This window comes from Uloborus diversus, chromosome 2 (genome assembly GCF_026930045.1).
Source record: "Uloborus diversus isolate 005 chromosome 2, Udiv.v.3.1, whole genome shotgun sequence".
Lineage (NCBI taxonomy): Eukaryota > Metazoa > Arthropoda > Arachnida > Araneae > Uloboridae > Uloborus > Uloborus diversus.
The window spans coordinates 3,006,286-3,020,416 of NC_072732.1; the positions used below are offsets into that span (position 1 = coordinate 3,006,286).

The following is a 14,131-nucleotide window of genomic DNA, read 5'->3' on the forward strand; positions in this document are numbered from 1 at the left end:
GATGAACCATATCTTTACTTTTGAATCTCTCTCTGCAAAAAGGTCTTATTCTTCTGAGGACGAAAAACTGGCCCATCTGCTAAAGTTAAAAAGATAAGCTAAATAAGTTATCTCAATCTGTTGTTTTCAACCATTCTTATCTTAATCTGGGAAATTTCGTATAAGTTTTTATCACAATGCATCTTATAGCCAAGAATCTCATACCTGAATTTTTTTTAATTACTATTTTTTTGTATGAAATATGAACTATTGATGTAACATGAACTATACAATCTGAAGCTTTTTTTTCTGCAGTAGCAAATAGTAAGTTTTTTTAATTGTATTTTATTATTAGGTTCTTTTTCTACTTTTCTACCTCCTAAAACTTTTGGACAATGATATGTTATTTTTTTATTTAGGTTTTAAATTTACTTAATCTTACAATTTGGTTTTACTATATAGTTACAGCATCAAAAATTAGTTTGTTTAATGTTTTAGACATATATAATGCTATTTCTGTATGGTCAGGTGATACAATACAGAAATAGGGGAATTCTAATACTCTAAAATGGTAGTGCCCTACATACGGCCTGCAAAAATAATCCATGTGATCCACTGATGGGTTCAATATCAGGAATCAAACACTAAAAGACAACCATTGAAGCAAATTTATTGAAACTTATGACTCATTCAACCTTTGTCCCATTCATTTTTATTCTGCCTGTTAATAATAAAAAAAAAGAGACATTTAAGCATTATTATATTCCATTCACTGTATTTTTACTTTACTTAAATTTATATGATGTAGAGAAATAAGAATAGTTTGGTTTTTTAGGTGTGCACTTATACTTTTCCCATCACAAGAGAGCTTCTAAGAGGTAGTGGCATTCACATAGCAGTTTTGCTAATGCTAATTTTTAAAAAATGGCAAGTTTGACGTTAAATAGTGCTATTCTCTTCATGTAACAAGGTCATGAACATTTTCATGAAGTCATGAAAAAGTCATGGAATTTTTCCATCCGAATAGAGTATGAACCCTGCATAAGTCAGCTAAATATTTTTATTGATTTTGTTTTTCTTTTCTAAATCTAGAAGTGAAAAAATATCTCTTTTGTTGAAGAAAATGAATGTCTTCCAATGAAAAGTTGCGGGTCTTAAGAGAGTTCGTCACCAGCAAAATTATATAGATAGCTATGTAATAAAAACTACTCTTAATGCAGAAAAATTAAGCTGAATCTACATCATATTCAGGAAATTAGTTCTTGGTTCAGAATATCTCTGCAACAATAAGGTTGGAAAGGTCTAAGGAAATCCAATATTTCTGTCAAATTTGTACAACTCGTGGTGTGTTTACATTCAAGCCCATGCTGTTCAGCATTTGAGAGGATCTTCTCTAGTTTTGAATCGATCCATTCTAAACTTGGAAATAAACTTGGTATGCAAAACTGGTATTTTTCTACCGCATGCTCCAACGGGAAAAAATATTTATGATTATGAGACTAAATAAATTAAGTGACAGTTAAATAAAGATATCTATTTTTTTAAGGTGGTTAGTTTGAAAGTATACTAGACAAATGCAGGGTGTATTTTAAGGAAATTTGACTGTGTGGGCAACTCCAACTTCCTCGGAAGGGGAGGGGGGATGTAAATGTGCAGTTTATGTTAGTTGAATAATCATCAAAAAAGAGTTGGGGTGTGAAAATTGGAATTGGAAATGATTGCTAATGGTCATTTTGTTCGATAGGAAAAGAGCGTAAAGAACATAAACGCCGTGACTCAGCGTTTAAAATAGTTCCAACAGTCACTGAGTTTTTAAATTTTTTTAATTTCATTCATTATAATACAACCATCCATTTTCATTTTAATACAACCAAATTGAAATAACATTGTCTTTTTCAAAAAAAGATTTCATATAAAACCTCTCTTTGTAAAGTTCATGGGGAAGGGAATGGTTAGGGGTCACGCTTTTATTTTTTTTTTACAGAAAAATTAAAAATATATAGAAACACATAACCGATGGAAAAATTTAGGAAAATGTAGGTGGGAAATTTTATTTGACTGTGGGGCCAATTTTATTTGACTGTGTGGGCAATTGCCCAAAAAACCCCATTAAAATATGCCCTGGACAAATCAGCAATGTTCTTACAGCATTGGAAAATTGAAAAAAAAAAAAAAATCATTTAGTTCAATTTTAGCTATTTATAATTACTTTCTATTCTATAATTATAATAACTTTTTCATTTATTTCTTTTTTTCTACTGACGAGTAGCCTGTTGAATTAAAATCATGCTTGGGATTGTTTACTGCACATCATTTTAGAATTCTAAAACTCAAAAAATGTATTCTAGAATCTGAAATCAAAAACTATAAAATTTTGATGATCTTTTAATGTATTTTTGTAGAATCAAAATCAAACATAGGCAGGTTTTGGACAGAAATTAGGTTTTTGACAATTTTGCCAAAAACCATGTCAAAATGGGGTTTTTGACATGACGGTGAAAACTAGAGACGTACCAAGTACTCGGTACTCGGCCAAATTTTGATCAGATACTCGGCCAATACCGAGTAGTTGCAAAAAATTGAATATTGTCCAAGACAGATATTAACATTTATAAAAAAGTGCAAGCATATATAATAATCTGCAATCATTTACAAGTCAAATTTAAATTTTGAGAATAATGAAGTTTGTAATGCTTCAATGGAATAAATCTCTATTTTAATGTCCCCAAAGTTAATAAAACTTATTTATTAAAAATTGTGCAAAAAAAGTAAGTATAGAAAATATGGAAATTTTATATTAAAAATGGATTATTGCTATAAACAAAAATTAGTTATAAGAAACATAAAAAATACCTTTGCTTAAAAAATAAAAGGAAATAAAACAGCGTTAAAAGCACAGTGCAGACACGTGTTTTGGCATTACAAGGAATTCCTTTTTCAATGCACAAAATGGGAGCTCGTGCATTTAAAGGCATCCGACAAAAGTGGAATTTTTTTGTCGAATGTCTTTATATTGCTTAGCTCACATTTTATGCACTGAAAAAGACGTTCCTCGTAACGCAGAAACACGTGTCTGCAGTGTTCCTGCACATTTGTTTTAAAAATTATTTATGTTTGGCAGACTAGAATTATAATTGGTATAATTTGTTTTAATTCCAACTTGATCCATACCTTTTATTTATTTATTTTCAATTTTAAAAATAATTTTTTTGTAAAATTTTTGACACAAACAAAATTTTTTAAATAGTGCGTAATTAAATTTCTCAGCAGGAATTTAGTTTTAAAAACTATTGTATAGACAAGGAGGTCTATACAACTATTCCAATAAGTTCAAAATTCATCACGTGTGTGTCGGTGCTTCTTCTTAAAACATAATTGGTACTCGGTACTCGGGTAATGAAAGGCCGAGTACTCGGTACTTGGCCAAAATGCTACTCGGTACGTCTCTAGTAAAAACCATGGTTAAAACTGGATAAAACCTCCAACTGTCAAAAGCTTGCCAACCCTGGTTTCGAAACAGTTCAGTCTTGAAGAGAAAATGAACGAACGGACTCCAGGGAAAGTCTCCGTCCACTTTTACAGAGAAAAAACAGCCAACTTCACTCAAAACATTACTTTCTCAAAAATGAGTCGAGTCCTCACAAAAGATGCATGCAAAATGTTTCTATGCCCTTAACCGTCGATACACTTAAAAAAAAAACTTTTTGAGAGACCATTTAAAAACACCAAACAAAAAGAAACTTTAAAACAGCTCGGAGAATGAGACAAAGGGTGTCTTGGGAAAAAATACTTGATCAATCCATTTGCAAATACAGTATACTCCCTATTATCCGTGCTAATCATCGGTCGGCGTAGCACGGATAATCGAAAAACACGGATAATCCGAAAAATCATTTGAGGAATATGCAGGTTAAATATTTAAGGGGAAATTAGAAAAAACTAAATTATATATATATACTCACACAAACCAGAAACTTTTCTTCGAAATTTATTGCTTAAAAAAATTGGCGATGCATTTTTGTTTTCTTTGTTTAAATTGTTGAGTATGTCCGTACGAATTTTTCTCTGTGCAATTATTTCTCCGTAATCGTAACTTCTTTCGCTCATGTAATCCAATAAATGTTCCACAGATCGTAGAGCAGTATGATGTGAAATTGCATAATCTTCATGTTCTTCATCTTCGTTTTCGGTATCCTCACTTGCGTTTGATTCAGTAACAAGTTCATTGATATTTTCGTCAGTTAGACGATTCACGTTCGTCGCTTTTAAACCACTCTTCGACGTTTTCGGCGTCAACTGATTCGAAACCTTCGATTTCTTTAACTTCCTCAATGATGTCATCGATATTATCTTCGGCAATCGAAGATGGTTCTTCATCCAATGGCTCTTGTGGCAAGATTTTCCTCCAAGATCGTGCAAGGGTTACTGATTTTACCTTTGACCATGCAGCTGCTATACCATGCACTGCATCCAATAATGAATACTATATGGGTAGGACAAGTGTCCGATTTGACCTCTGTGCATGGATAGTAGGGTACACTTCGTATTACCTTGATTTTAGCTCCTGAAAGAAGCCTGAAAAAAGTGATTCCGAAATGATGCACGGATAATCCGCACACGGATAATCGGGAGTATACTGTATTATTAAAAATTTATAAAAATCAACACTTATGATATTTATATATATATATATATATATATATATATATATATATATATATATATATATACATATATATATATATATATCAAATGAATGCAACCAGTCAAAAGTTGATGACATTTGTTTTTTGCACATATGCAGTAATATGTAGATATCAAAATATTTCATTAATTGAACTATAGTTGAGGGGGTTTCAGGACCGTTCAGTCTTGAAGAAAATGAACGAACGGAAGCCAGGGAAAGTCTCCGTCCACTTTTACAGAGAAAAAACAGCCAACTTCACTGAAAACATTACTTTCACAAAAATGAGTCGAGTACTCACAAAAGATGCATGGAAAATGTTTCTATGCCCTTAACGGTTGATACACTTAAAAAAAAATTTTTGAGAGACCATTTAAAAACACCAAACAAAAAGAAACATTAAAACAGCTCGGAGAATGAGACAAAGGGTGCCTGGGGGAAAATTATTTGATCAATCCATTAGCAAATAATAAATTTTTTTCACAATAATACCACTTCATTACCAGAATTTTAAACTTTGACCATTCATTTTCATCTACAGTAGAACCTCTCCATAAGGGTCACTGAGGGGACCAGAAATTTCGTCCCTTACATAGAGGTGTCCCTTCTTCGGAGGTATATGAAATGATGCATGCAATATATTAACTCAGGTTAATTTTGAACTGTATTAGTATTTATGATAAAATGCTAAAAATGAATTACACTGAATGAAAATAAAAAGTAATTAAATTTTCAAATGTTATTCTTTTAATAAATAAAATTTTATTTAAAAAAAGCAATGATATAGTTTTGTAACATATATGAGTTATTTTGAAGTATTTCCCTGGCTGTGAACTTGAATTTGTTCAATTTCATGCAATTTTAAATTATAATGAATGAAAATCAGAAGTAATTAAATTTCAAATGTTATTCTTTTAATAAATAAAATTTTATTTTAAAAAAAAGCAATGACATAGTTTTGTAACATATATGAATTATTTTGAAGTAATTCCCTGGCTGTGAACATGAATGTACATGAACTTGTTTGATTTCATGCAATTTAAAATGATATAAATTTCAATCATTGTTCATATTTCAAGTTTTTTACGCGAAGCTATTCATGGGCAGTTGATTATCCTTCGGCTGTGAGCCTACTTGAAAAAAAAAAAATGCTGAGAGGAGAAAACATGCATGCAAATTTTAGCAAGAATTTCACAATATATCCATATTTATAAACGTTTGTGTCAAACTTTCATCAGTTGAATTTTAGATTCTAAAATTCCAGTAAATTCAATACTTTGTATGATATATACCAGGGTTCATACTCAACTTTGAAAATCAAAAGTAAGGAGTTTTTAAGGAGTTTCGCAGGAGTTCATTTTATTTTTTAAGGACTAGTTTCCTGGTTAAAGATGTATTTTTTAAAACTTATTTCAGAAAAAATATGTACAACTCTAATATTATTTATTTTTGTTTTCATACAAAACATTAAATGCATAAACATACTAAATTTATAGTAAAATATGCATTTACTGCATTTTCTTTGACGTGAGCGGCCTCGGAATCAAATTCAAATACAGGGGGGAGGGGGGAATAAATGAATTTATAAAAGCAAAAAAAAAATCTTTAGAATGGTAATTTAACAAATCTACAAGATGTTATTTTACAAATAACTAGCTACATAATCGTCATAAATTTGGGAAAAAAATTCGGATGTGGGAAAGAAATTTATCTAACGAAAAATTCAGATTTTCGGTATTAGCAGACGAATAAATAGCGGAATTTTGGTAAAATTAGGTACAACGTAATCACTCCTATCGGATTGGCGATAGAAAAACATTTTTAAGCTCATGTAGAATAAAAAAATAAGGAGTTTTAAGGAGATAATAGCAAAATTCAGGAGTTTTAAGGGCCCTTATTTTCTTTTCTTAAAAAGCAGGAGTTTATAAGGAGTTTGTCAGGAGCGTACGAACCCTGTATACATTAATTATTGTTAAGTTTTCTCTGTGACTATCCCTTATTCAGAGGCAAATACATGGAGGTCCCAATTCAAAGGGACTGGGAAACTAGAACTTCCTTGTTTTCAGTACTTTTTTCTTTGTAAAAATGTAAAAGCATTTCTTCTCCAGCCATTAATGAATAAGTTATTAAAAACGTCAAATTTTAATGACTAATAAGTCCAGAAATCGGTTTCCACGGGGAAAATATCCTGTTAAACCATGGTTAAAAATCTGAGCCCGCCCCTTACAATTTTACATATGGGCGCCCATGATAAGGATATGATTTCTTAGAGACCACTCACACATTGCAGTCAATACAAATATCTTCATATTTAGGCTAATTCTACAGCAATCAATAAAATTTTAATTAAAAATTGAGCAAAGAAATATTTATATACAATCAATCGCAACTTTGGAGTGTTGTCATCCAGACTTATTTAATTCATAGTTTTTAGGACCAAGATTAGAGAAATAGTCTTTGGATTTAAAAGGCAATTTTTATATCTTATATATAATTTTCCAGCTTTTATTCCCACATTAAAACATACAACTCTTTATTTAAATTAAAAAAAGATATTGGACCACACAAAAGTGCAAGCACGAAGGGGAGAGAAATGGGGGAAATGCAGTAACCTGGGACAAATCGGAAATAAAAATTGCTGAAATGTCTCTGTTGCCATGGGAGCTCCTCATACCTCAAGTTATATTTCAATGGATTTTTTTTTAAATGTAAGCTAATCACTCTCGTTGCTAGTGTGTGCGCAAGTAGCTTAAAAATGAAACTTTAAATGTCGGCAATATTAATGTCGGTCACATTTGACGAGCATTGCTTCGACTCAGAGCGGGAAATATTCCGAGTGTTTTACGATGCAATCTTTCCCCCAAATAAGTTAATTTGCGTTAACAATCTCGTCGCTAATGGAGATTGTTAACGCCATTAAGATAGCATAAAAGTGGCAAAGGGCTTCATAACCTTCGGGAGAACGCCCCTCTCAACTTAGAAACATCTGTCATGGAATAGGAACACAATTTTAAAATATTCGACGCCCATAAAACAGCGAATAACATCTATTTTTGTCGGAAAACGACACATTTCAAACATCATTATTCCAGTATTCCCGATAAAAAAAGATGAAATACCTTGGGAGTTCTTATCAAATCCATGATGGAATGGTTCTCTAACCGAACAAATATGTCACTAAAGGAATCAATGATTACTTCAATCAAATAAAACTAACATAGCGGACACATCGAAGCTTTAAGACGTCATTTTCCGACGTCATCGCGACACATAAATGAGCTGCATTTAAATATTTTATTAAAATGATTATCTGTTTACGCTCTCATCCATTTTTTGTGTGCCGATGGACCGCGGAGAAGTTGCCATTTTTCGATTTGAAAATCTCTCGACCGATTCATCGCGAAGTCAAAATTTTTTAAATCTCATTTGATGAAACCCGAACATTTAGAAATAAATTGAAAATCGTATTCGTATCTATAATTTTCCTCTTTGGGTTTTTTTTTTTTTGCTCATCATATAGGGTGCGTTCGACGTACCTCACCGGTTAACCGGTAAGCAACCGGTAACTTACCACAGCGTTCTATGATCAACCGGTTACCTCACTGGTTACCATTCTAAGCAGTTGATTGGTTGATTGGAGCACGTGATCATTAGTTGTCACGTGATTAACTAACCGGTCGCTCTCGGTCGTGCTCATCGAACGCAGCCATAGAGTGCGTTCGATGAGCAGAAAGTCACGTGATCCTTTGAATGTGACGTCACACATGGGATTAAAAGGTCACGTGACCATTGCTATTTTTCGCTGCTGAGTGAGTAAAGGCATTTTTATCATTTTTATGTGATTTCTGATCAAAACCATAGACTACAACGACTCAAAAAAAGACTATGTAAGTAAAAAAATAAAAGAAACAATCGAAAAATTACGTTTTCAAAGGTAAAAGAAAAACATTTTTACCTGATAAAACCCTAAAATTAAAACCCCTAAATTTACCCCTAAAAATGTTATCCCCCTAAAAAACTCTCATTCTAAAATTTTCCCCCTAAATTTAGGTGGAAAACCCCCAAGTTGACAACCCTGGAGGAACACGACTGGTAGCGACCGGTTAGTTAATCACGTCACAACTAATGATCACGTGCTCCAATCAACCAATCAACTGCTTAGAATGGTAACCGGTGAGGTAACCGATTGATCATAGAACGCTGCGTCTAGTAACTGGTTACCTACCGGTCGACCGGTGAGGTTCGTCGAACGCAACCTTAATGACCTCCAGTATTTTATATACCAATAGATGGCAGCACCATCACCGAAATTTTAAAACACTACAACTTCGAAGACAAATTTCAGATTCGGATTCAAAACACAACAAAAACATTGAATTTTTATTATCGACGAATGTTAGTTTTATTTCAAAAGAGAGAGATCAATTATACCGCTAATTTTTCGAACTGTTTTCTGTACTAATCGAAATTCTCTCTTGTTTCGAATATTTCGCTTCCTGAGATCTCCGGAGGAAAAGAAAAGTTGAATTCCAGTCGATGAATCGGTGACAAAAAATGAGTTTCACCGCGAACTTTTGATGTTTTGAGACTGTGAGCCGATAGTGTGACCATTCTCATGATTACGTATTTTTTGAATGGGTTAGAACTCTTTAGCAACTAAGGTATTTGCTCTCTGTTCATCTCCGAGTCTTTTATCTTTTATAATGTTTAGAGATTCTAACTGGGGCGCCAAAAATTATTTGGAGGGGGGGGGGAGACGTCACGGAGGTTGTAGAGGTAGTCAATCTCCCTCTCTATTGTGGGGAATCCGGGAGGAAAAAATAAAATGCAGCTTGAAAATGACGTTTTAATATTTCCTGATGTTTTTAACCATAGCTGCCAATGCTACGGAAAAATCTTAGGAACTACTTTGATATACCCCCCCAAATCGGAAATTTGGCGACTTTTTTTGTTTTTGTTGACACATAACTTTGTTGCCACAAAAATTGTTGCCACAAAACTTTAAAAAAAACTCAAAAAATGGTACAAAATACAAGAAAATACTAAATTTGGCAACAGCAAAAACCTAAAAGCTGAAAAAACCAAAATTGGCAACACCAAAATAAGAAACAGCAACCCTAAAAAGTCCGTAGGAAATGCCAGATTTGGCGCGTAATTTTTGGAGGTGTATATCAAAGTTATACCAAATCTTAGTTTCTACGAATTACAGCTTTAAACTACGACGCTACGAAAGCGGGTTCAAAAAAATACGATTTTCTGTTTATTTAATTCATAAACCCAAGAACGCAAAAATAAAAAAATCATAAACTGCATGAAAACTAAACCGGTAAGTTCAGAAAACCATGCTTCTACACGTGTGCTGCCGGTTTAGTTTTCAAGCAGTTTATGGGTTCTTTGGCAAAAAAGTGGAAAAACTGCCAAAAATATTGTGAAGAATATAAATGGCCATTCCTTATTTCATCTTTAAAGATGGGTTATGCAAGATGTACTATTTGCAACAGCGATTTTTCAGTCAAACATGGTGGTCGTGATGCTTGCCCCAAGCATTCATCTTCAAAAAGATATACTGACCAGGTGAAAAGTACAGCTAATAATCAAGAATTTGTCATCTTAAAATATTCAGTGTGAAATCTTTTATTCGGTATTAATATTTTCTGTATCATATTTGGTATTTATTGAGTATCATTATTTTGTTCTTTACTCTGTCGACAATTCATCGCTGTTTCATTCCGAAGCAACAGCCACTGTCCCGTGAAATTTGAGATACAGATTCGACTATTTTACAAGGTGTCCTTGCATCTGGAAAGTGGTGTGAAATCGTGGATTTGAACTATGATCAAATTTGATAAAGGAAAGATCAGGATTTTCAGCAAAAAATGCTCAAAAATCATAGGACTTGGGGATAATGGGTCATGGATTTTGAGTTCTAGTATGCGTAACAAAATTTTATGGATTAGGTTTGAAATTTAAGCTTTAATCCCTGTGGGCAGGGCCCAATCAACAAATAGGAAGGCCATAGACTGAACACTTTTTTTTTTGAGCTCCCCTGTAGTCAAATCTTACTATTTTAACCATTGACTGAAATAGTTTCTTCTGTTTGGGGGCCCTGAAAAGTGGCGCCCTAGGCTACGGCCTAGTTGAAGGGTCTCCAACCTTTTTTGCTCAAGGGCTACATTGTAAATTTTTGGAGGCCAGGTGGGCTAACAATCCAACAATATTTTAATTTAGATGGTTTGATTAGCACTAGCCCCTTCCTTCCATACAGCTATGACCTTTTCGTGAATAAACGTTCAAAAGCATGGGCATTTTTTTTAAAAAGAAATGAGTGAATTTATAAAATGTATTTGCTGTGAAGAAAAGATAGGTACCAAAAGTTATGAGTCCTAAAATGTTTTATGCTGTCTTTGAATAAGATGAGGGGATCCCCCATAAATTTTCCGAAATTGAAGTCTTAAAAACGTAGTTTTAGTCGATTTTTGGTGGCGTTAGAGATGGTCGAGAGACAAGTTTTAGCGGATTTTCTCTGGAGAAATTTTCAAAATTTGCATTTTCAGGCAACTGTAGTCAAATTAAAGGAAAAAGAGGCTGCAATTATCTCCCCTCAATTAGTTTTTAAAAATGAAGTCAACTTTATGTCAGCTTTGGTAAAGTCAAAGGTTTTTTCTCCTTACAATTTTGTTTTAAAAATACAATTTTAGATCATCTTTGGCGATTTGTGAAAATATTTAAATATGTTCGCATGTGTATTTTGGCGAGTTTCCGAATCACTGTGGCGTCTGGATTTTATTTGAAAAAGCAATTCATACTTTTGGGGCTAACCTAACCTGGGAACACTGTGAAGACGACGCAGATCCTAATCACGGCATTACGATGCTGCCAGGTTCGGTTTGCCCCAAATATAGTTATTTCATAAGGTTTTGAATTGTTTTCTAAAACAAGTCTTTTTTAATGCGGGCCCTATCCACGGCCTTCTAAAAATATTTTTTAATGGCTGAATGAGAAAGCTATTTGTTATAGCCACTTGTGAAGTTTTGTGCCAATATTTTTTTATGCAGCCCCTATCTGCTGCCCAAGGTTAGGTTTGAGTCTATAGTTAACTTGTATTTTTTGTGATTTGAATGTAGAGTTGTTTCTCCTTTCCAGATGACGACCCACGTCCTGAAGCCTCCAAAACTTCGGAGATACCACATCCTGGAGAGCATCAGCTCCAAGACCTTCATCCCTCGAGAATATCAGGTACTTACTTTTGTTACCCACATCCCCCCCCCCCCCCGAATTAACTTCAGGACATTCCGTTCAATATCGTGTTCCTTTTCGGGGGTTGTGTCCGGGATGTTTCAAAGTCCTTTTTTTGTGAAAAGTCAAATAATCTTGGCATAAATAATACTGCATTTTGCTGCCTATTATCCCCAGTCAGTAGTGGATTTTAGGAGGAGCCAGGGGTCCTGTGTTCCCTCCAAAAGGATGAATTAATTTAACTATTTCATTTATTATTTTTAATTGACTTCTTTTTTGCATTTTTTAAAAATAGTTTATCAAAAAAAGCACAAAGCACAAACAGCATATTTTGAATAAAAGCATTTTTGTTTGCTAAAAAAGTAATGCTGGTACCCAGTGGCATAGCTACAGTGTTTGCCGCCCGGGGCGGTTCTTCAATTTGCCGCCCTTTGGTTGTAAAATAGCTAATACATAAAACTGTCAAAGATATTTAAATTAAAACTAGAAATTTAATTCAAGAAAAAAATAAGACTTAATTATTCTCTATATTTTTAAAAAGAAAAAAAAAGTTAAGGGGTGTAAGGGCCCACACCTGGAGAAAATTGCTAAATTTAAGTCAAAAACTGCAATTGCTTTGTGCTTGCTGCTGATTTTTTTTTTTTTTTTTTTTTTTCAGAATTAGTCTCTTGCAGGGTTTCTTTGTTGACGTTAGGGGATCAGTGGGCAACGAGAGGATATTTTATGAAATTTTAAAATGCAGCTTAGTCTACTTAGGAGAAGTCAAGGAAATCGGGAATGGTAGGATACTCAATGCGGCATGCGTATTAGTTATAGGCATTAGGGGAGAGAGGGGTGCTGAGGATTCTTACTGAAATGCTTTTAAAATTGAAATCAATTTTTGGGTATCTTTGGTGGTTTGGTTGATGGGGAAGGTTCTGGTTCTTCCTTTGGAAATTTTTCGGCACCGAACTCTCGAAAACATAATTCTAGGCTCTCTTTGGTGACGTCGTTGAGGAGTTCCCTAATGCATAAAAAATGTTGTGAAGCCAGTCGGTTCTCTCCTGAAAAATTTCCGTAATTGACATCTGACTTTGGGCTTTGTTTTATAATGTTAGAAGGAAGGGTTAGCGAGATCTCCTACACATGCAAATTTCTAAGAAAGAAAAGTTTGGGCTACCTTTGGGGAAGTTAGGAAAAAGGGCGAGTTCTTCCCTAGGAAGTTTTTCAAAATTGAAGTTTTTAAAACGCAGTTTTAATTTTTGGATGCGTTAGGTGAGAGGGGAAAGGAGATTGAGATATCTCTCTCGGAAAATTTCCAAAATTAAAGTCCTAAAGACGTATTTTAGGCTATATTTGATCACATTAGGGGATCAAAGACACTCAGGGTTCAAATGCTGTTTTCACAAATTGATACTGAAGTATCAAAGCTTTAAAAATGTAATTTTATGCTAGATGTTGAGACTTTAGAAGTGAGAGTGGGAGTTTTCTCCAGGAAGGTTTTCAGAATTAAAGGCCTAATCATATATTTTTTGACTGTGTTTGCTACGCTAGAAGAAACGGCAGGGAAATGGACTCTGTCCAGAAATTTTTCAACGTTGAGGTCTAAAAACGTATTTCTAAACTATCTTTGGAGATATAAGGAAAAGGGATGAGATATTAAAGCTGAATTCTTTAAAACGCATTTTGGACGATGTTTGTATAAGTAGAGGGTCCAAACCAAACGTTAAAAAATGGAATTCGCTTATCTTCCATAACCAAAATTGTCGGATAGATTATCTACTCTCAAAAGCGAGAAAACGGAAATCCCTTATACTTCGTTTGAAGAAGAGATTTCTTGTAAAGAGTGGGAAATTAAAGCAAACTCTAAAACATAAAGTGTGATGAGCAATAAATTTTTTAGTGTAACATTTTACACCTCCTCCTCTTTTTCTTACTCCTGTCATCATTTTCTGGAAAAAAAAGAAAAAAAAAAGGTGATTTTTATTTACGAGTACGCTTTCAAGAAACTCTTAATATCCAGTCTTAGCTTTTTCTTAAAGCAAAAATTGGAAAAGTTCATTGTTTTTGTCTTCCTGAAGTTAACCTCTACAACAGTCTTAAGTAACAGATTTTTTAAAAAATACTATGCACTTTTCATAATGCACTCATCACTCAATGAGACAAAATAACTTTTCTAGGTTAGATGGAATATTTAAATATTCCTTTAGTTTTCAATTCTTCCAATAAAATGACACCATAAACGAAGAAAAG

General features: G+C 33.5%; 2 protein-coding genes across 2 annotated transcripts in view; one reads left to right on the top strand and one right to left on the bottom strand.

Moving 5' to 3' along the window:
- Window positions 1-8,000, bottom strand: part of LOC129216856 (myotubularin-related protein 6-like) — a 43,857-nt gene extending 35,857 nt beyond the window's left edge. The window contains exon 1 of the mRNA XM_054851068.1: window positions 7,783-8,000. Within this exon, the coding sequence (XP_054707043.1) occupies window positions 7,783-7,806 (24 nt within the window). The 5' untranslated portion in view covers window positions 7,807-8,000. The remainder of the gene's footprint in view (window positions 1-7,782) is intronic.
- A 3,806-nt stretch (window positions 8,001-11,806) lies between these two features.
- LOC129217751 (endoribonuclease Dicer-like) overlaps window positions 11,807-14,131 on the top strand; it is a 59,369-nt gene continuing 57,044 nt past the window's right edge. Inside the window, exon 1 of the mRNA XM_054852091.1 lies at window positions 11,807-11,899. Within this exon, the coding sequence (XP_054708066.1) occupies window positions 11,807-11,899 (93 nt within the window). The remainder of the gene's footprint in view (window positions 11,900-14,131) is intronic.